General features: G+C 34.9%; 1 protein-coding gene across 31 annotated transcripts in view; it reads right to left on the reverse strand.

Moving 5' to 3' along the window:
• The window catches only part of RFX3 (regulatory factor X3), a 299,451-nt gene that overhangs the window by 158,822 nt on the left and 117,475 nt on the right, over positions 1-23,154 (reverse strand). For all 31 annotated transcript variants that reach the window (XM_028493929.1, XM_055087176.1, XM_024126911.2 and 28 more), the window contains one exon: positions 708-832. In XM_028493929.1, coding sequence (XP_028349730.1) covers positions 708-824 — 117 coding nt within the window. In that variant the 5' untranslated portion in view covers positions 825-832. The remainder of the gene's footprint in view (positions 1-707; positions 833-23,154) is intronic.

Here is a 23,154-nt window from a genome sequence, read left to right on the forward strand (position 1 = left end):
TTCAAAGGAGGACTATTAACTGTCACAAAATAGCACTATTTTGTGAGTATCTTTCCAAAACAAGCTAAGCGTCCCAAGTATGAATAAGCCGTGTAGTAAACATGTGATGATGAATTCATTCTCAATTTTTTAAATGGGATGAGTCAGATTTTCAGACCTTTAAGATAATTTAATTTTCATTAAACACTATTTATCAGTCACCATAACGCCCAGTACTTTCCAAAATATCACAAAGGCAAAATCCCTGCCTGTAAGGTACACACATCATCTCCTTTATTAAGTACTACTGTGAGTACTACTTATATAGTACTTACAATTATATAAAAATATGATTGCCGACATTCAATATGAAAGAAATAGGAAGATGTGATAAAGAATAAGGAGGGGAGAAGAGGAGAAGAAAACCCAGTTAGGGTGGCCAAGTTAGAAACAAATGCTCTCTTTAGGACTTAAGAGGCTCTTTTGGAATAAGGATTATAGTTTGAGTATTTCTCTTTTTATCCCTACAGCCTAGCACAGAAAGAACGTGGCACATCCACGAAATGCTCAAGAAACATTTGCTGACTTAATCTAAGAATTGAACGAGGCCTATTTTGGCATCCATTGTGCCAGAAAGTATTATCCGAATCATTTTTTAGACACAGCTATGTTGGAGAGGCAGCACAAGGAAAGGCACAGCATCTTCTCTGGGAACAGCAGCTCCTTACCTGTTGTTGTACTGGTACTTGCTGTACCACCTGCGTAGGCACTGCTGCTTGACTAGCCACAGATGTCTGTAAAGTCACTGTCGAACCTGTGTCCGACCCAGTCTCTGATGTCTGCATGATGGTCTCTGAAATTTATTAAAATAGAAAAAAAGTTTAAAATGCTCTCCTTATATGACTAGCTCCATTTCATCTGTTCTTAATATCCTATACTGAGACTAACTTTCCACTCCCAGAATAACTCTTACTCCACCCAACATACTCATGATATTCCATGCATGTTTATAGGCATGTTGACCACTTTTAAAATAAATATAGAAAATTACTAATCTACATTTTAAAAATCTCCATTAGTACCTCTTATTTTGAGGCTATAAAGGTTGAACTTCATTGAAATCTACCTTCCTTAGGCCTCATCTGTTATAAATTGTTTCAAGCACAATATAAACTAGTCATATTATAAATTATGTCAAGACACAATTCTCAGAACACAAATCCTAACTGGATGCAAATACGTCATAAACTGTACTTTCTAGACACTTTTATAAACTACAGGACGTCACTGGAGGTGTACAATTTAGAATAAATTGTTTCTAAGGTCCTTTCCAACTTTCAAACTTACTTTTCACTGATTTTTAAAAATTAATGTATATCCAAAAACCAACTGATATACCCTAAATTTAGCCAAAGGATCAAGCTCACTAATGTTCTTGGCTGTGAGATGATTTGGTACTAAAATTAAAGTTTAATTATACTCTTACACAAAGACAGCCAAACAGCAATAATGTTTAATATTTTGAAAGGTAAGAAGGATCACTATTATATAAGTGAGATTTGTAAACAAAGACATGAAATTTTACCTTCTCTCATTCACAGTTCAACATGGCACATTTTTCAGTTCTCATGTGCCTGTCCTACTAACACAGGATTAAATTTTACAGTGTGCACTCTAACAAGTATGGTTTCTTAGACCTTGATATTCCCTTTTGTTACTTATGCAGTCAATATAATAAATGTTAATTTCTTTGCTATTGAGCAGGGATCCTGGGGGGAAAAACAATATTTAATTGGTAGCCTAAGAAAAATACTGTATCATGGTTTAAATCTGTGAACAGTATGGTGAACATTAATTTTCCCTAAGAAAATTCTGAAAGAGTATTCAGGTCTTCCCAGTAGAAAATTAACCCCTCTCAACATCTTTTGTCACAGCATGACCTCTTCCAATTTTTTCCCCAAACCTTTTCTATCATCTCATTCAATTTTAGAAACAGACCTCTGAAGATATCTAATCTACACTTATTTCATAAATGAGAAAACTAAAGCCCAGAGAGGTTAAGAGACTGGCTCAAGGTGACAGGACTAAAGAAAGAACTAGGCCTTTTCACTTTGAATCTATGCTTTCTTTACTTTCTAGACCTTGACATTGGTATCACTTAACGTGATTGACTATTCTTATTCCTTTGTTAGTCAAACCCCTAAAGCAGCACAATAAAACTTAGAGCATACAAAAGATACAGCAGTAAAGCTAACATCGATAGAGTATTTAACACATGCTATGTCCTCTTCTAAATGCTTTACATGTTAATTCATATATAAATCACTCCATGTAACAACCCAATGTGGTCTGTATGATTATAATCTACATTTACAGATGAGAAACCTCAGGCACAGAGTGAAGGTAGCTAGGGGCTTAAAAAACAGAAGGAAAGTGATGGAGACTGTGGCTACCACCCCATTTATTTGGGCCAGGTAATGTTTAGCTCAAGGAAATTGTGAATTTATGGGAAGGCTAAACTGTAGCTGCCAGTTTTTCCAATTTTCCAAGAGAAGATTTTTATGTGAAATCTCTCAAGATGGTGGCTAATTAATAAAAAATGTAGCACTGATTTCCAAAGACAGACAGACAGACAGACAGACACACACACACACACACACACACACACACAGCCCTTTGTACTAGTATTAAGACCATGGATATGCCTGAAAATGTTTGAAAATGACAGTATTCACTACATAAAACTCTTGCTTAATTAAGATTACTGGAGGACTAATAGTTCTCGAAATTGGGAGAGGGGATACACACATTAGGAACCCTATCTGTGCCTCTTCTTCTTTATTCCATTGTAGAAGAAAAAAAATACCCTCCCCCAAAAGAAAGCAAATGCCAGTGTCCTTCGATTCATTACATGTTACACTTATAGACAATTGATGCCATTTGTGCTACAGCAGAGGGCTATTAGTGAGAGTGAGGTGATGCCTTTCTGCAGGGAATGAGGACCGAACCAGATTTTAGATATCACCTTCAGTGAGTTTTTCTTAGCTTCTCTTCCCAACTCCAAGACAGGCCTTTGTCAGTTTAGTACACAAATGAGGAACACAGAGTTGCCAATTATGGGTTCTTGTTTAAGCTGTTCAGTCAAGGGGTGGATGAGATTCTTACAGTTAAGTCACTCAAACTAAAACACCCTCCTGTTTATCCCAGTGTCGGCTGGGAACTTTATCGAGGCTCTCTCGTGTGTCCAGGGGTCTGTACTGCAGACCAGCCTACACACCTTTTTGGTATATGACCCATAATATGACATCCACTGTTTTAGACCAAATACACAGAAGAATATACATAATGAATGTCTAAAAAATTAAATGTACCTTTAAAGCAATTACTCAATAAATCACCTGAGAGGGCTTATCTGAAGATAAAAGGCATAGATTTGGAAACTGGCTTCCTATGGACCATATTAGACTCCATCGATAGGCTTTGGCACAGAGTAACTACAAATTAAAATTCTTAATTGTCAACCTTTAAAAATCAGAAAATTTTGTTAAAAACCAAATTTCCAGATTCTCTTGAAAAATCTGGAAATCTAGAAAAGGTGAGCCCATATTATGTGTCTTATATGCAAATTATTTATATGGCAATACATATTCACTGGCTTGGTCTTTACAGGCATTTGAGGCATAAGAGAAATACCTAAGCTTTGACTACGTTATTAATAGAAATGTGTAACTAGATGATTGGAACTAAGATGTTCCACATTTTACAGACTGAGTCAACTGAGGCCCAGAGATGTTACGTCACTTAACCAAGGTCAAACTGTGGGAAGTAGGAAAGTGGGAAAAGAGGATTTGGACATAACACTAAAGCGCATGCACTAAACTACCAGACGGAAGTCTTGAGTTTCATCAGAGACACTGAATAGACAGAAGTGAAGGGAGTAAAGAAAAGCAAACTGGTGAACTTTTAGAATGAGAAAGAAGGAAAAAGATCCCAACTATTTAATAGGAGCAACCTTTACAGAATAGGGTGGGGAAAAGTGGATGGATAGAAAATGATGGCTTATATAACTTAGAGAGTCACAGAGAATTTTCCATCCAACCTCTGGCTCTATGTACATACCGCATCAAAACCAGCACAGAAAGCCTAATCCAGAACAACCAATAGTTGTCCCAGAACAACTTGTTTACTTCCAAGTTACTGCTCATCATCCAATCTCCTTGGCCCCTGGATTACAGGGTCATGCTAATTGGGATAAGAACGTAGCCTCTCAGTTTGGTCTCCATCTTTCCTTAATAGACACAACTTCATTCTCCTCTGATTTCATTGTCTTCCTCAAGTTTGAAGAAGAGGCTCTCTTTGCCAGAGGCCTCAGGCCTTGAGAGGATCTCAATCACATCCCTGCCAGAGACTGGCTAAAAAGTCATAACAAAAAAAAAAAGTCATAGCCATAATTAGGTCTCTCATTTAACAAGTCTTTTCCAGGTGCCACACAATATGCTAAGTGCTTGAAATACATCTTTTCATTTAATCCTCAAAAAAACCCCATAATGGAAATGTTGTTATTTCCACTTAACGAATGAGGAAACTGAAGCACAAACGGATTAAATAACTTGCTAAAAGCCACACAGATGGTAAGAGTAAGAGCCTAATTCAAATCCAGGTTTGCCTGACTCTAAAGCCCATGATGTTACCACTATGTATATTACTTTGCAAAATCATGATGAAAGGCTTCCAAATGGAAAGCTAGAGATTGTTGGTCTGAACAGCAAATCTTTGGGATTCTCTATCTATCCTATTTGATCTACATTTGGAATAACAAAAGTGAGACATCTCTTCTCTCTCTGACATTGAAATTAGCAACTATTCTCTTTCTACTGAGGCCATAATAAAACCCAACTAGTAGCTTTTTTCCAGAGGCATTTTAACTGATTAATTCCAAAGACCTGATTTAATAGCAGATCAATCTGAATGTTAAAGCATGTTGAGGAGTGTAACCTTCCTGCCAAATTTTCCTAAACAGATCATTTAAACCCACTGACACATTTAGAGTATTCTGGTAGCTTTCCAAAATTTCTTCAAAGCAGGGATCATCACATGAGGGCAGTGTCTTAGCATGCTTCATTTGTAGGTTTTGTTTTAGATCCAGTATAAAGGTTTGTGTGTACATGTGAGGTGTTCCCATTCATCTAGCAGTGGTTTCTGGTGCTTTGTTTATGTTTGAGAGTAATTTGGTTAGTTTAGTTCCTTCACAGCCTCCTTTCAAGTGATATTTGTTTATCAGCCACAAATGCAGTCACATTAATCCATTTTGATAAGCTAAATAAACCCCTGCAGTTTGTCCATGATGCAGCCTATATGTAAATGAGTTTTGTATATTCTTGCAGGAAAGACATGCACGATTTCAGTCTAGTCATCCTTGCCTAATGTGGCTGTCAGGTGTGTCAAGAGCAACAGATGCTTGTTTGACAAAGGACCTTTTTATTCTGGCTAATTAAGCAGTTGGACACACCCGCCTGTTAACGGTTCTGCTTTGTATAGCCAGCTCTGGCTGAATCATGCGAATCTACAGCTAAATAGGCCACATTTTGAAAGAAGGCTAATTAACCCCTAGAAGAAGGAAAAGAATATTGCAAAAACCCAGCTGCTGAATGCAAAAAGATTACCGTTTCTTCAACCTGATGGGCAAAACCTAGGCAAAGCAAATGTGTTTGGAACAAACATGCATTATTGCAAGTTTCAAGGCATTCAAATGTTCTTTGTGAAACTTCCTGAAGATTATTTAATACACTCAAATTCACAGCTGGATTCCTTTCATCACACACAATGTACATGCCAGATTAAATGCTTAAATAGTCTGACCTAATCAATTACTTATCAAACAGAACTATATAACTGGGCTCGCTTAAAAATACATAGTATCATCTAATTTTTATTGGGGTTTTTCTTCCTGAAATAATTTGCTTTCTAAAAAAAAGCAAAGTCTGCAAAGCTTGGTTCCACTCCACTGACTGACTATATTGTATTTTTACACTGAGGAATGTAACAGGTTTTAATCCAGTATAGAAAATAAAAACCTGTAATTTAATTTTCAAGTACAACAGACAACTTCCTTCCTTTTTCCTTAGTACAGAAAAACAAAAGATGGTAATTCCAATTCCTATTTGAACCAAATTAACCAGTATTATTATGAGAGTCACTTATTTGTATAGTGAAAATAAATCACACCTAAAATGTGACATTAAAGAATAAATTATTTACTTAGAAACCTGGTTCAACGTAAGAGCAGAGGAACGCTATTTACAAAAAAAAATTGTCATAATCTAAAATTACTACTTTTAAAATACACAACAAGGAGTTTAACATCAGTGTGCTTTCACAGAGAAAGATCGCAAGTCATAATAGAAGTTTTAGAGCATAAGATTTTATTACTAATACTCTGATTAAGCATCAGCATTCTTGAATAAATGTTAGAAAATAAATACTAGCATACATAATACTCACAGCAATTGAAACCTCTATTTATTAAAATTAGACAACTAAAATAAGTCATGGTTTTTGAAAAAAAATAGCTGATATGTACTTTCCTGAACATAAAATCAGTATGAAATGTATACATTTCTGACTATTCTGGAGTAGATGATGAAAATATTAAGATTATTCTAATTCTTTAGAAAAAAATTAAGAATATTGAGCATCTTTCAAAGTCAACAATATAATGTAAAATAATGGGGCATATTAGAATTTATATATATATGGTTAAAAATAACGTGATAAGTTTTTTTTTTTTGAAATTGACAAAAATATATTGAGCTGATTACCTACAAATGTAAAACTCTGACTTTGCTTTTTTTCCACTTCACTGAGTACAAATGAAAGAAACTGGTTAAGCTATAAACTATAGTCAGCCTTTTTTACTTAAAATATACCTTTGTGAAAAGTTTATTCATTGTAAAACACAGGGCTTTATCAAATCAATATATCAGGTAACTGAAGAGATGTAAAAGGAAAATTCATGATTTTCTATATTATAAAAGCTCTGCTTTTTTATTCAGGTCTGATGTTGTAATCCTCCTGACTATGTACAATTAATCTTTTATACTAAATTGATCTGTAGAAAAATGATGGAATGATAATAGTGTAGACTGTTCAGCAGTCATCTTCCTGTGATAACTGATGACAGAGATTAATGTTGGCGATGATTAATCAGCACACTAGTAACATATACAGGTTGCCTGGGTAACTTTTTTCACTTTTCAAACAAAGGTTTTTTCTTAACTAATTCTTCCTTTGACTCAGAATAGATAATGAAAAACCGTTTCTTTGGAGAAGACAAATCAAATTACTTTAACAGTTTTTATCTTAATGAATTAATTAAAAAATAAAACAATCTATTAACATATTACTGAAGCCACACTGCTGAAATGATGTAAGAATTTTGTTATGTGTTAATTGTTTCTAGTTATCAAGAGAAGCTGTTATCAGGCACAGAAGTAATTCTGGGGAAAACACCACCAGGTGCTTGTCCAGTCTATTGCTGATTGCATCCTGGCATTTTCTCTCACTCACATTCATGAATTAATAGGCAAATTGGTCTCACCTAGATAACATAAGCTAAAAACTGGGAGTGCTCACATAAAAGCTAAAAGAAAAGAAAAAGAAAACCAACAAACAAAAATTTCTGATTATCCTACATTTTGCTTACTGGAAGAAGAGTCTGAGAACAAAATGATGTAACATACAGAAAGATTCTTACCAAAATCTATGAGGCAAAACCTATAAATGTTTCTTACTATTCGTCAATCCAATCCTGACAGTGACTAGAACCTATGAGATGGAGTATTTAATGATAATAGCACTTAGAACTGAAAAATGATGAACAACGAGCATTTTATCATAAATCAATCATTTCATTATGGTAATAAGAATAGCTACCATATACTGAGCATTTACTATGTGATAGATGCTTTACATCTTTGCATACATTTAACCCTAATTTCAACCATGAAGTAGATATTCCCATTTTATAGCAGATAAAAGTAAGGTTTAGAGATCAAGTAACTTGCCCAGGATCACAGAACTATTAAGAGATAGAGCCAGGATTCAAGCCCAGGTCTGTCTCACTCCAATAATGGCACCCTGACACTGGATCCTAGTTGACTACACAAACAGCAAGAGCAGTTGAGGCTATTTTAGTGAAATCAACTTTAAAAGAAATAAAGTAGTCTATAGAGACTTAGGGCACTAAGAAAGAATTCTAAATTTGAACAAATAGACACAAACACCATGTGAATGGCAAATACGTACTGTACCTAGTATGTGATCATTATGATGCCATCAAAGCTATAATGCTTATGATATAGAAAAGCATATCATGGGTTAAAAGAGATCTGCACTAACCTTGTGTTCACAGAATATTTTATGGAAGGAAGAGGAAATAATATGAGATTCGTTTACTTTCAAGAATTTAAATTTATCTTAAAAAAAACAGTCAAATGAGGGTCCATTTAGGTTAGTATCTATACATAATATTATACACAAACAAAGATGTTCACTCAAGTATTACTTATGACAGCCAATAACAAGCAACTGAAATGTCTGTAATTGGGGAACTAATAAACTATATCCCTATAATTATCCCTAATAAATTCTATATCCCTATAGCGGAATACTATACAGATCTATAAAAGTCAGCATGGAAAGATGTTCATAATACTGTAAGCATAAAAAGCAGGTTGTCAAATAATATGCAGCCTACAGTGTAATTTTATTCACAGATATAAAATTGCATGATTTGGTAAAATTCTTTAGGGTATACAGTAACATCAGTGTAACTCCTAAGGACTCCTGAAATATGGGCCTTCCCAAACCAATGATCATAACTTTGGGTGGCCTCAAGCTAACCTTGGGCTTGCTGGTCAAAACCAACATGAGCTCCAGAGACCCATCTCACCCTGGAGCCATCCCAAAAAGTCAGTCTTAGATTCTGTAAAACAGCCCTTTTAATCCCCAAAATACCTGTATAGTATTTGATCTGTTCAGTAGCTGGGTAAGAGCTCTGTCTCCCTTCCCACTGAGTGGCTCAAAACTCTCAAAGTGCTCTAAAACACAACATTTCCAATGTTTCTAATGGAATAGTCTATTTAAAAAATTTATCTGGAGATTATATCTACAGATCCATTCATTGCTAGTTCCACGATCTGTGTCATTTTCTGCTGAAAGAAGGAAATCTACAGTAATACACATTCCCAAATGTCAAATATGATCCTTTCCTTATGACACTCGCCAGAACCTATTGTCCAATCTAGAATAAAGACATGAATTTCAATTCTGCTCCCTTGTATTCAAACTCATGAGAGCAGTGGTGCCTCTTCCATAGATCTCAAACTGGAAGAGGATATAGGTGGTGAATCTAAGTGTTTAGTCCCACCAAGGAAACAGGTACCCCCTTTTTTAAATGAGCCCTAGTGACATCTGTTTATTCTTTCTACATACCCTAAACTTTACACACAAGTTTTATCTTTTTTCCTCTACAGTTACTAGCCACACACATGGAAGTATCCATACTATTTTTTTGCAAAGAGAGGGCAAAGACTGGCTGCTTAAAAGGCAGCATTACTTAAAGAGCCACAAAAGAAAACAGGCAGGTAATGTTGTTTCCAAGCAGGATTTTCTTGGGATTTTACAGGGAGTGAAGTAAAACAGGAATTCTTAATTTTCTTCACACCAAAAAAGGCTCCAATAACAACTTTCTTCTTGGATTCTCTTCCCCATGCAAAAAATTTTCCTGTTTTTTTCTATCTTATTTCTTTTTATAAGAGTAAAGAATAGAGCCTTTTGCAGTTCCTAACTATTCCAATGACAGGCTCAAAGAGATCAACACATCTAAAAGGGGAAAATAATACTGTATAATAACATTGCTAATAATGGAAATAATATGCCCCACTTTAAATGTACAGTATCTTAAAGAACTGAATTCTCATTACTTCCATTTTTTTGGCAAATGTAGTGAACATGGGAGTGGGTGGACTTGAAAAAAAAATCTATATATTCACACATACATAAATTCTGGAAATAATTGCTCTAAAACATAAATGCTATTAATCAAGTGAAATTTTTACACTGACTTTCATTATAAAATGCATATGTACACACTTGGAAAAAAAGTTTGGCTAGAAGATGAAAATTAAAACAGATTGAAGATTCTAGCTAACTCTGTGTATTCTCAAACTTAACAGAAAATTTATTTCTCTCTAAAAATCAGTAAAACTTGAAATAAGTCAATTACACTGAACCAAAAACACTTCCTTCGGAGCTTCTTTTATGGAATTGGTGATGCACTCTGAACATGGCTGTCCTTCCAACTCACTCTAAAGCGTTTTCTTGGCTCCAAAAACAATAGTTCCTTCTAAAGTGGGTTATCTTAGGCTATCTCATAAATCTATGGTTAATACCCCTTAGCTAGGATTATTAATATGCTTAAAATCACCTATAAGTTCTTTGTTATTAAAAGCTATTGTCATTATGTAATGATTTATGTAAGAGTGAAATTTCACATAATAGGTTTTATTTCCACACTCCCTCCCCCCTCCTAATCTTTGATGGTCTTCCAAGGGGGCTAAAAGAGAGGGGAGAACTCTTCCTTTATCCCTTAAAATACATTAAAAGTAACTGTCCTATCATTTATCACCAAACTTTCTCCTCTCAATTCCCAAATCTAATAATTCACTGAGGCCAACGCTTCTGCTTCCTAATCTCTCTAAAAATCTATTCACATATCTTCATCTCTCCGGCTCCACAGAGTTGAGGCCACTCCCTACAACAGGTTCCCAGTGTCCTCAGGATAAACTGCAAAGCCCTCAACAGGGCTTTTAAGGTTCTTTAGAATATAGCTCCTGCCTACCATTTTCCAAAGAGTACTGTATACAATCCAGTCATATGGAACTACTCTTCAGTTCCCCAATCCTAGAAGGGGAAGTTCCCCAATCCCACTTTAATGGATGAGAAACAAGAAGTTCCTGCTGACTCAAACAATTTTTCCTTCCCACCTCTTCTCCTCTTCATTTTTCAGATCTCAGGATAAATTCCACTTCCCCCAGATAGTCTCCCAAACCACCACCACTCTTCCCTCTCCCTGCCCTCCCTGCTTCTAAATAAGTCTGGGTCTGGTGTTTGTCTGAGTGTTCCTACAGCATCTTATTTTTACTCAGCCAGCGGCAATTATCATATTGTAGTGTAACTGTCTCCAACCAGATTATAAACACCCTGAACACATAGACTGTGCTTATCTTTTTCACCTACAAATATGCAACAATGCCTAACACAAAGAGGATCTTCAATTTGTTGAATGAACAGATGAATCTACAAAGAGGATGAGTTTAAGACCCTGCTGAAACATTACTATTAAAGTATGCTATATCAGATGCATTTAACATTTAAAAATTGTGTAAAACTAGAGTTTTCTACTAGAGCCAGTTCCAATCAATTTACTCATTAAGAATGTTTTCTCTTAATTTTCTAATGTGACTTCACTTTCAATTCCCATTATGGCAAAATTTTATAACAACACCCATATTCTAATATCTGTAAGCCTTAACAGATTTTGTGCATAATTTTTTTTATAAAGAAACACGATAAGGATTAAATAAACTCAAATGAGCAAATTAAGTCTTCAGCTATTGCTCTGAACCTCCTGACACATCATTTACTATTTTAATAAGTACACCTGATTCACTGAATTGTGGATTCAGATCCAATGCTCTAATCATGTCATCTTAGAAAAAGTAGCCTGGTATGCTTCCTTTGTTTTTATGAGACAGAAGCACTCAGAGATCTTTAATTTTCATAGCTGAAATGCTAAAAATAAGTAATTAGCCTAACAGTAATTGTTCTAACTTCATCATTAATTAACAACTTGAAATTTATTTGAGCTTGGCAACATTCAACTGACATTCTTCTATGTTCTCTTAACAGTCATTGAAACTTTTCACAAAAAAGGGTATTTCAAGAATCCTCTAGTTAAAATTAGTTAACACATTTATGTAAGGATTTTACATGCTTTATTTAATCTAACCAGAAATCCTGTGAGGTAGGTACTATTATTATCCCACTTTTATGGATGATAAAACTTAGGCCCAAAGCTTAAATAACTCTATGAGCCCCAAGGTCACATAGCTAGAAATAGGCAGAGTGAAGACTTGAATATACCATACGATCTATTAGGTTCCAGTAGCAAAAATTGTGTTTTTTTTCTTTCTTTTTTTAACCCAGCAATATGCTGTATTAGGCTTATAATATGATAATTTAAATGTTCTACAGACCAACTACTATGTAGTCCTGTCTAAATAGCAGTCTTTTCCATATTTTTAATCTTCTACAATATAGAAATTGGACATGCTGTAATTTTTTAACCCAGTTACTAATGTTCCATATGTTATCCTCCAAAAAATATTAATTTCATTTCCAGCAATGCTGAGTACCTGACAAGATGGCTGTCTATTCTATTTTGTAGATCTCGGCAAACACTAATAAAAATGCTGAGTCGTGGGTTCTATATCACTTCTGCTGAGGCATTAACACAAATAGGCTTGTTGGAATTTGAATCAGGGCTCAGAAAATGTTCAGAAAAAGTACAATATCTTTTCTTCTAAAATCTTAAGAGTTGAGCTCTTAGGTGCCCACCATCAATTCCACTTCTAAATTAGTAAGAATGACTGGCTGCAGCTTCTTAGATGCCAAAAGAAGGGACTGTCTCAACTAGTTAATTCACAAAAAAATTGATTTTTGGTGAAACCAAAAGGTCTTTGATACAAGTGCCAGGAGTTGTTGTTCCCTGATCTTTACATTCACAAATGACCTTCAGCAAGTCCAAGAAAAATATATTTAATGCTATTACCTAATGGCACTGCAATCAAGGGTAGTAACTAGAAAGCAAACAGAGTTTTAAGGAAGGTTACAGGCCAAAGGCAGTGTTCAGAAATACTAAGCCCCATACCAATGTTCTAGAATAGTCCTCTAGTCCAGCTAACATCTCTATTCCTGCTTGAGCACAGGACCACCTTTCCTTGGCATACGCCAAGTGATTCATCATATACATTGACCTATTTGCTTTGTTACTTCAGTCAAATATTCATATGGGACATATTTTGCTATGGTCATCATAAGAGCAGAGAAAAATTAAAATTTCTCAGTTCTCACCCAGACATTTTATTGTACTTCTTCAATGTCTCAGAAAGCCTGTGTTGTGGTGGCCATGGCGCACGAGCGTGAGTGCTCTCACACACACACACACACACACACACACACACACACACACACACACACAATACGGATATTTAGCATCAAAAGTTATGCTGGACACATGGTAAGTACATTACACACATGCATATACACACAGAGGCAGAAGACCTTCCAAATAGTTCCAACTTTGGCTATAGGGCATGGCTGAGGAAAAAACACTCTAATTCTAAAGGCAGTAGTACTCTTCCATTACAGTTTCACTGTCCCCCACCCCTGGTAGAGATGGAGATGGGGGTATGATAACACTAACTTTACTTTTCCAAAAATCAACTTGCTCAGAATCATTCTGCCTAATGGCCAATTTGACAACTTGACCAATTCATTCAAAATTTGTTTCTTTTAACCATTTATCCTGTGGACATAATTTGTATTGAATAAAAGTTTTACAGGGCCTTTGAAGATTTCTTTGACACTTACATTGATGAGTTCAAAGTTTAAATTTATCTGAAATTTTGCTACAAGCCAGCACACTATAGCCTACCCATAACTATATTCTGGTATTTCACCATTTTTCTGGGCCAATGACTTTTGAGAATGAGCATTTATTTTAAATTAAAGGGCTGTGCATGTCTTGAATGTCATGGAGTTTATAAATGAGAACAGGGAAGGTTTATTTCTTTTAACACATTTTTCACCCATTAAATGCATTCTATACTTCTCTTAATTCACACATTTGTTAATCACTACAACTAAATAAATATATAGCTTCACTTTTAAGCAACTGTAAACAATTCCATATATAAAATATCAATGACAAATTTGGCACTCAGCTGGACTGTACTGATAAATATTTCTGTTGCAAAATGTCTGTGGTGTAACTGCTGTGGAAAAATTAAAACCAAATTAAAACTAATTAATACTTCCCACCAAAAATTTCAAAAGATTTTGTGACTAATGCATTGTGATTTGTGATAAATCTTATATGTAATTAATAGAAACATATTTTAGGCAGTTGATAATTTGGAAAACTAGTTCTTAGGCAACTAATAAATCAGAGTACTTGGTAAATTTAACAAAATTGCCACTCAGTGAATTTATGTTTCAGCAAACTGCTTTTAGGAGAAATATCCATTCAGTAAATGATCACTCAGTAAAAAAAAATTGGGGAAGGGGGTGTAATAGGTTTTCAGATAAATGCCCTACTTCTCAAATCACAGCATTTAAACTTAAAAAGTATCCAGGAGATCTAGTTCAGGTTCCCGTTTCACACCGAATCTGAGACCAATAAATCAAATGGATCCATTAGTATCAGAGTTGGCATTAGAACTCAGAATTCCCAATTCCCAGTTAATAGCTCTTTGTAACAGACTACGGTGTGTAAGAGAAGAAAGAAGGAAGGCACTCAAAAAGAAGTAGGAAGGCCTGCCAAAAGCTCAAACTGCTTATTACACAATGAAAGAAATATTCGTAACATGGAGAATGAAACCCAAAAATAAGAGGGTCTCAGACATTTTCAAGTTTCTTTCTCACATAAATGATTAAGGTAATCTTTCAGGATATTTAACAAGATTTCAAGTAAGGCAAACTTCGTGTGTGTATGGAGGTACCAACTAAAATGGTTCACTGGATTTTATATTCTGTAGAGATTCTGAATCATCTGGCAAAATTGTTTTTTTCTCAGATACATGGAGCATCTTGGTGACCTAGGCTCATTATTTTATTATTACATGGAGTATCTGAGTGTTTTAGGCTCTGAATTTTATTATTACAATATCTCTGTATGTAACCTACAATATACAAACTGACCAACTGCGTTTACACTAAAATAAGGAAACAAAAAAAGGCTAATTTCTAGTTTTCCAGGAAGAAGGGGGAGAAACAAAATTCAACACCACGGTAATTGCCATCAAAATAAATAAGGAACAAATTCTGAATTTTCACTTGCAGCAAATAAGTGTAATATTGGGGTGTGAGATGGAAACCTTTTAAACGTAATGACTCGTGTAACAGCTTTTACAAGGTGCACTCTACACTGTCAAACAGCAAGAAATGCTCGTAAGGGTAATCAGTTTTAGATGGCAGGTTTACAAGCTTTCCACAACTTGTACTATTTATTCATGTTAAAATGTTTTGTAATTACTTCTTTACATATTATGTTCATGCTTCCTTTTAAAAAAATTTAAAAATTGCTTTGTACAAATGTAACTCCAAAACCAACCATATTGCTTGACTTCTTTACTCACATACTGATTAAAGTACATTTTGATACATACTGTTGGTTTTTAAGACCTCATAAATTGTCCACAACTAATTTACACAGTAGTACTTCTGCAATATCAAAGAATATTAAAGCTGGGTGAAAGCAAACACCTCCCAATATAACCTCCTCAAAAACTGCATTTTTTATGTCACTTTTCTTATGAAGGTAATATAAATTATTTTCTTGTACCAAAATAGTAAGCTAATATGTACATATTATATTCAAAACCATATGCAAATATGGGCTGATTACTTCTCATGGTTCTGCAGAGTCATTTTTCATACAAACCAGATTTACAAGGATGGTTTTTTTCTTAGTGCGACTGAAAGGTTATTTACAATGAAAACTCCACTCTCTTTCCTTACAAGGTTTACTCAACACTGAATGATATATTTTTTTTCATTAAGACAACAGTAGAATTTTTTTAATGTAGGCTAATGAAACAATCATTCTCCCTCACCCTTTCTTTTCCTTTCCCTCTCTCTCTCCCCATGTCCCTTTCTCCTTGTCTTTTCTCCCTTGCCTCTTTCCCTTTTACCCATCCTGCTCTACCTTCCCAAGTATAAAGACCTAGTTAGGCCCATAGTTAAATAGTAGCCACACAATAACGCCTCCCAATTGCTCTAAAGCTGAGTCAGCAATGTAGCTTAATTATGTCAATCATTTTTTTTGAAATTGTCCTTGTACATCTTAACAACTAATTTTGACATTTTCCAGAGGCTTGATCTTACAGTCACATCATTTCAATCATTATAGACATCAAAAATAACAGCTAAACTATTTTTCAGTACTTACAGATAAGCCACGTGTCCAAAGTATTTGGTATCTCAAAACAAAGCTTACAGTGAAATTAGATCACCTGTGCTGAATATTCCTGGCTTGTACTTTCCAGACTACAGTAGAACCACTTTATAATAAGACCACTAACAGTCAACACTAGTCACATTGTACCACTTTAAGTCGTTATGTTTAGAGCAATGTAGGCTCAGAGACTCTAAGGTCAGACAGGCCCTTCAAGGTAAGACCTTGAGTCATAGCCTAGGCCATGGTCTATCTGTTTGAAGCTCTACCATACCACTTGACCAGGGAGATTATGAATTGAAGAATTTAGCTCTTAAGGAGACTTCAAGGTAACTCCACTTTATTTTTGTTTTTAAGTATATAAATAGTAATCAGCAGTAGAAGCAAAGGCTTCCAACAATTGAATAAGGAAATATTTATTAATTCATTTTGCTTTTTTTCTTCGTGAGAAGACTCTAAACAAAAATACCATTTTCTTAGGGTAAATATATTGAGTAAAAAGTCACAAAAGAAAGGTGCAAAGGGTGAAGCTGACATTTCTGAAGTTCAACAGCTGTTGCTCCAAACCCATGTAAGTCAGTGAAACCCAAGTCGCCGAGGTGGCTTCCAGAAATGCAACAGGACTGCAACAAAAGCTATCACCTGGTTCCATAACACAGGAGGCTGTCCATTTTTCACTCATGCCAACCCCATTACAAAGTTATTTTTACAAAGAGAGGGAAATGTATGACTATCTTTGAACTTCCAGGAAAATATTACAAATTTCTTACTTTTTAACTTATCGTTGCTGGCAATTCTAGTGTTAAATTCATTTTTCTTCCAAACTGAATATTAATAAAGCTACCACCAATGCGAAAAATCTATTTATTGTTTAATATGAGTTGAATAAAAATCAACAAAGATAACAGAGCAATCATAAAATAAGATTCCAATGTGTTGTATATTGATGAATCTAAAAATGGCACATCTTAAGTTGGTTCTTAAAGCACAGGCTTTATATACATGAAAATTTATCTCAGTTTAACAAGAAAAACCAAAAAATCCAAAAAGTTCTTGCCTTGGGAAATACAGAGAATACATAAGTTTCTACAAACTTTGTCACTTTATAGCAACATCTAATTTTTTTTCAGTTACAACCTGTTCTCCTAAAGAGAACTTGCCCAACATCTACCTATTCTTAGAACATTATTAAAATATTTGTTAAAGCATAACATAACACATAGCAAGTAGAACTTTTTAAGTACACTCAATTTACCCCAAAATCATTTTGTTCAATATTATGAATAACACTCAACAATAATTAACAATTCATAATTTAAGTGATTTATGTTCCTAAGACTATACAATCAAGTTATTTTTATACATGAGTTAAATTAATATTTTAGGGATATTTTATTATAGTTTTGTGATTTGTTTGATTTGCTCAGAAGTGAACTCTTTTCCTTCTATTTTATTTTTAAATGGCCCACCTTCAGCATTTAGATTATGCTTTTTTTATGTATGGGTTTAACTTGAGGGGGAAAAAAACCCACCTCAATAGAAAAAAATTATCTACTGATAATTTATTATCTACTGCAGAGACTGGACACTATTTTTTGAAGAATTCATCCCTGCTTCCTTTTCTTCTTGCTTTGAAGACAAGAAACCAGTGCTTCCTGAATGTGGAATTTAACCTACTAGCTCACTGCTTTTTAACACCTTTAGAGTCAAGATAGTTGGAACAAATATAAGCTAAGTTCTGTAATACAGTTCTCCTGGCAACTGTGAGTAAGGCTGCAAGCAAAAAACCTTTTAAGCTTTGTTGCATGGTATCTCAGTGTGGGAGGATGAATACTAAGTAATAAATTAGGAAACAGAAAAAAAATTATACCCTCCACCTAGATAACATGAAGAAATTTAAGGCTGGTGTTTGGTACCCAAAAGATTCTACCAATAAATCAGAATTGCTCTCTTCCAACCTCAGCTCCTCAGTTATATTCAATTTTTTTTTAAAAAGCCACCATTTATTATTGAGTGCCTACCACTAAATTTAATACTTTAATTCTCATTACAACCTTGTAAAAATGTATGTTGTTCTCTACTTTATAAAAATGGACACTGAGGTCCAGAAATACTTTTTCAAAGTTTTACCACCAATAAAAGACACCAGGACCCACATGGAACTCCATCTGACTATAAAATCTATGTTCTTGCCATACTCCAGTCTGCTTGAAGTGTTTTGCTTGTTTTTCATATTTCCAAGTTAACAGAAACAAAATTTGGGTTTCACATTTGAAATTTTCAGTTATCAGAATGGCACTCTTAAGAATAAAATCATGGTCCTGCAAAGTCAGTGAAAAATTTAAAAACATCATGGCCTTCTTTAGTGTTCATTACACACTCCAGTTTGAAAGTCCCCCAGAAATATTTGGGGTTTTACCAAAAAAGCACATATATCATTTTAATAGGTACCATAATAAACTAATAAATTATGCTCACAACCTATGTGCACCACAAATTCAAAATTCACTTGTAGAATGTAGGTCACTGCCTTTAGATACTGGAAAAATGGCAAGATTAGGGAAGCCTTAACTTTCCTGGCTGCCTCCTCTTTTATTCTCTAACCAAGACTATTCCCTGAAGATACGTTCTTGTCCTTCTGTGTTCCACTATGCACACACTGTTCCTTGAATAATACTGCAGCCTTAATGTTCACTTGTATATTATGATAACTGTCAAATCTACTGTCCTTCTTCTTCTTCTCATCGACCTAAATTCTAATAGGAACTGCCTCTTTGCAAATGCCGTATAATGAGGTGCAAGATGATATTCTCTCTCATACCACACCTCTCTCTGTCCACTGCTAGAATGTAGAGGCTAATGTCTCTGATTGCCCTAGCCTCTAGCCTTCCTGAAGCTTTATTCACAACTTAGATCTCCCCTGAACTCTGAACCTATTCGGTTTAATTATCATACCCATTCATGGTAATCTCATCTACATTAACTTTATCTTCCCTGACACACATAACAAATGTTTCCAGGTCTAAAGGACAGAATAAAGTTTGAAGAGATACTAGACTGTGAAAGTAAACTAAAAGCACTTACTTCGGAGTCAGGCAATAACTTCCATGATCCTTATATGGCAAGTATATTTGAAGTCCTACAGTGTGCCAAACAATTTAATTAACTAGGTACTTTATAAATGCTATTCCATTTAATTTTGACAATCAAGATAGAAAACAAATATTATATGAGCACATAGGACAACAACGCCATGAGGTGATTATTATCTATATTTTAGGCATAAAAATTAGAGTGGTTAAATAACTCATCCAGGGTCATATATCTAGCACGCAATAGTGCTAGAATTCAAATCTAGGTCTAGCTGACTTCAAGACCACTATTCCTTACATTATGCTATGTTGGGCCTATTTTTGCCATTTACTGCAGTCACTTTAAACTGAGCCTCATTTTGTTCATCCACAAAAAGGAAGGGTGTTATTAATGTTCTTATGGGAGGAGCAACAAGCCAGTAGGAGGGCATCTGAAGTGAGGCACTTTTCAAAGTTCTCACATATACACCAAACATGATTCCAGTATGGTCCTCCAACCCATTGCCCCAGCTGCTGCTGAGAACCACTGGCTTTTCTTATACTGTACAGAAGGTGGTATAACATTACATGATGGTACAGTATGACAAGTTAAAGAAGCATACTATAAACCATACAGTAACCACTGAAAGTATAAAACAAAGAGGTATGGCAAAAGCCAATAAAGAAGATAAGATGGAATCATAAAATTACTCAAGTAATCCAAAACAAAGCAAGAAAAGAAGAAAAAGAAACCAAAGATTAGCTAGGACAAATAGAAAACCAATAGCAACATAGTAGATTCAAAGCTAACCTATCAATAATCACATAAAATGTACTTTAAACACACCAATGGAAAGGTAGAGATTGTCAAATCATATAACAAACAAGGACCAAGCTAAACATTCTTTATAAGAAATCCATTTTAAATATAATGTCACAGATAGGTTAAAAGTAAGGACTGAAAAAGATATACAATGCTATATCAACACCAGACAAAGTAGATTTCAAAGCAGGAAATATTACCAGGAATAAACAGGGACATTTCATAATGATAAAGGAATAAATTCATCAAGAGAACTTATTGATACAATGCTAAACGTTTACGCACCTATTATCAGAACATCAAAACACACAAACCAAACCTGACCAAACTGAAAAACAAAAAATAGTAAAATGCACTACTACCATAGATGGAAATTTTAAAACCCATTTTTCAATTCTTGATATAACAAGTAGACAGAAAATCAGTAAGGATATAGAAAACTTTAACAACACCATCAAGCAACTTGACCTACACATTGATTCTACACATAGAATACTCCACCCAATAGCAGAATACACATCCTTCTCAAGTACATACAGAACAAATAACAAGACAGACTATATTCTGATCACAAAACAAGTCTCTGTACATTTCAAAGGATTCAAATCTTTGAAATAATTCTAAATAATTAATAATTCTAAATAATTATTTAGAATTAATAATTCTAAATAATACTTAAGGGTACTGAATTCTCAGTCCACATTGCCTGAATTCATACTCTGGCTTTACCACAACTAGTAACCATGATATCAAGCCAGTTATTTAACCACCTATGCCTCAGTTTTTTCAACTGTAAAACAGGAATAAACCGTAAAATGAGAATAAGTTCCTACCTCTCAAAGTGATAATAAGGATTCAATAAGCTAACACCTTCTGTGGGCTTCAAATAGTGCCTGATGCATAGTAAGAGCTCAATAAATGACAACTATTATTATATAGCACTGACTTATAATTACTTGAGGCTTATTAGTCAAGACAATGACTTTATTTTTAATTAGGTGACATCAATTGAAATAGGATATCAGCACAGAAAAATGGGTTGCTTCCAATTCATAAGTGTTAAGAAAAAAAAGCTCAGAAGTTAATTGAAAGCCAATGTCAAAACAAAGCTGGGGCAATTTCTTTTCAAGGCAAGAGACAATGATCCAATGAAAAATTATTACATGGAGTGTTTTTGGACCAACCAACAAATGTAATACTATCAACATATGAGATGATACTAAAGTTACACATAAGGGCTATCCTGTTGCTTTCATCTATTCCTTCTAATGTGCTCCATTCAACTAGAATTTATGGATTTAAATATTATAATTTTAAAATGACAAAACATTCATTTCTAAATTTGTTTTAAAATGGATAAAAGGCAACATTCAGCAGTGTATTATTTGAACAAATTCCATTTGGTGAAAACAAAATAAATGTGGAACACATTTCACATTTCTTATTTTATGCAACTTCAACGCTTTCAACACTGCATATATTACTAAAAGCACAAAAATAGATGCTGTACTATCAAATTGTAAAGAATACCAAATTGATATAATTATACTTTATAATTTCTTCCAAATATCAAAAGGACAAGTTTTTTTTAAATTAATTTCATGTGTCTCTTATGTGTTCTACAGAATCAGGTAAAACAGGTATATTTTTACTAAGCAGCTCCAAATTTTCATGTTTTAATAACAACTACTATTTATAATGGGTGCTTCATCTTTCTGACGATGACACCAAAGCCTTCTCAGCTGGGCTGAATGAGCATGTGCCTGAATCAATATGGTAATAAGATATCAAAAAAAGCCTGACTTATTCTATTCTACCGTTTTGAGAAGAAGGTGAGAAGACTTTCTATACCTTTAATAACAAAACTAAAATTTCACCCATAACCTTAGCATTTGTAAACCACCTTTCTCTTCTCCTCATACCACACAGGCACTTTTCCTTCACACTCAAAATTATGAGGAAGCTTGTCACGATGGCACAGAAAAGCAGTGAGTGAGAATAGCTGGAAGACGCACAAAGCATGTGGATGCCTACAGTGCTGGTTATCCTTTGAGTTGCCTGTCAGCCTCCATCCATCCTTCAGCCACCCTGATCTACATCCTTCAGATATAGATTAAAACTCTCAGCATGTGGGCTGCCTTCCTCAAGCTTTTTGTAACTGTTATCAACCACTAGCTTTCATCACTGGGAGAAGGATGGAGGCCAGGAAAACACTCATGCACAAGCAGAGTATTAATGGAACATTCTATGGTTCACTGAGCGTAATGCCTACCAAGAAGATAACAGAAACCTGAAAACAGAACCCCCGAGCAAAGAAAGAAGTCTAAGATGGCTCTGAAGGCTGTTCGAGGTCATCAATTATTATCATCATCAAATACTTAACCTAACCAGTGTCAGATGATATCTCACTGTAGTTTTGATTTGCATTTCTCTAATGATTAATGATGTTGAGCATTCTTTCATGTGTTTGTTGGCAATCTGTATATCTTCTTTGGAGAAATGTCTATTTAGGTCTTCTGCCCATTTTTGGATTGGGTTGTTTGTTTTTTTGTTATTGAGCTGCATTTCTAACAAGCTGCCGGCGATCCCATGCTGCCCGCCAGGACCACGTGTGAGCAGCACGGCTGTAGGTGCATGTCCTCACCTCCGCAGGACCCTGCCCTGTTCCGTTTGCTGTGCAAAAGCTTTTAAGTTTCATTAGGTCTCATTTGTTTATTTTTGTTTTGATTTCCATTTCTCTAGGAGGTGTGTCAAAAAGGATCTTGCTGGGCTTCCCTGGTGGCGCAGTGGTTGAGAGCCCACCTGCCGATACAGGGGACATGGGTTTGTGCCCCAGTCTGGGAAGATCCCACATGCCGCGGAGCGGCTGGGCCCGTGAGCCATGGCTGCTGAGGCTGCGCGTCCGGAGCCTGTGCCCCGCAGTGGGATAGGCCACAACAGTAAGAGGCCCGCGTACTGCAAAAAAAAAAAAAAAAAAAAAAAAA

Source organism: Physeter macrocephalus, chromosome 9, assembly GCF_002837175.3.
Source record: "Physeter macrocephalus isolate SW-GA chromosome 9, ASM283717v5, whole genome shotgun sequence".
Classification (NCBI taxonomy): domain Eukaryota; kingdom Metazoa; phylum Chordata; class Mammalia; order Artiodactyla; family Physeteridae; genus Physeter; species Physeter macrocephalus.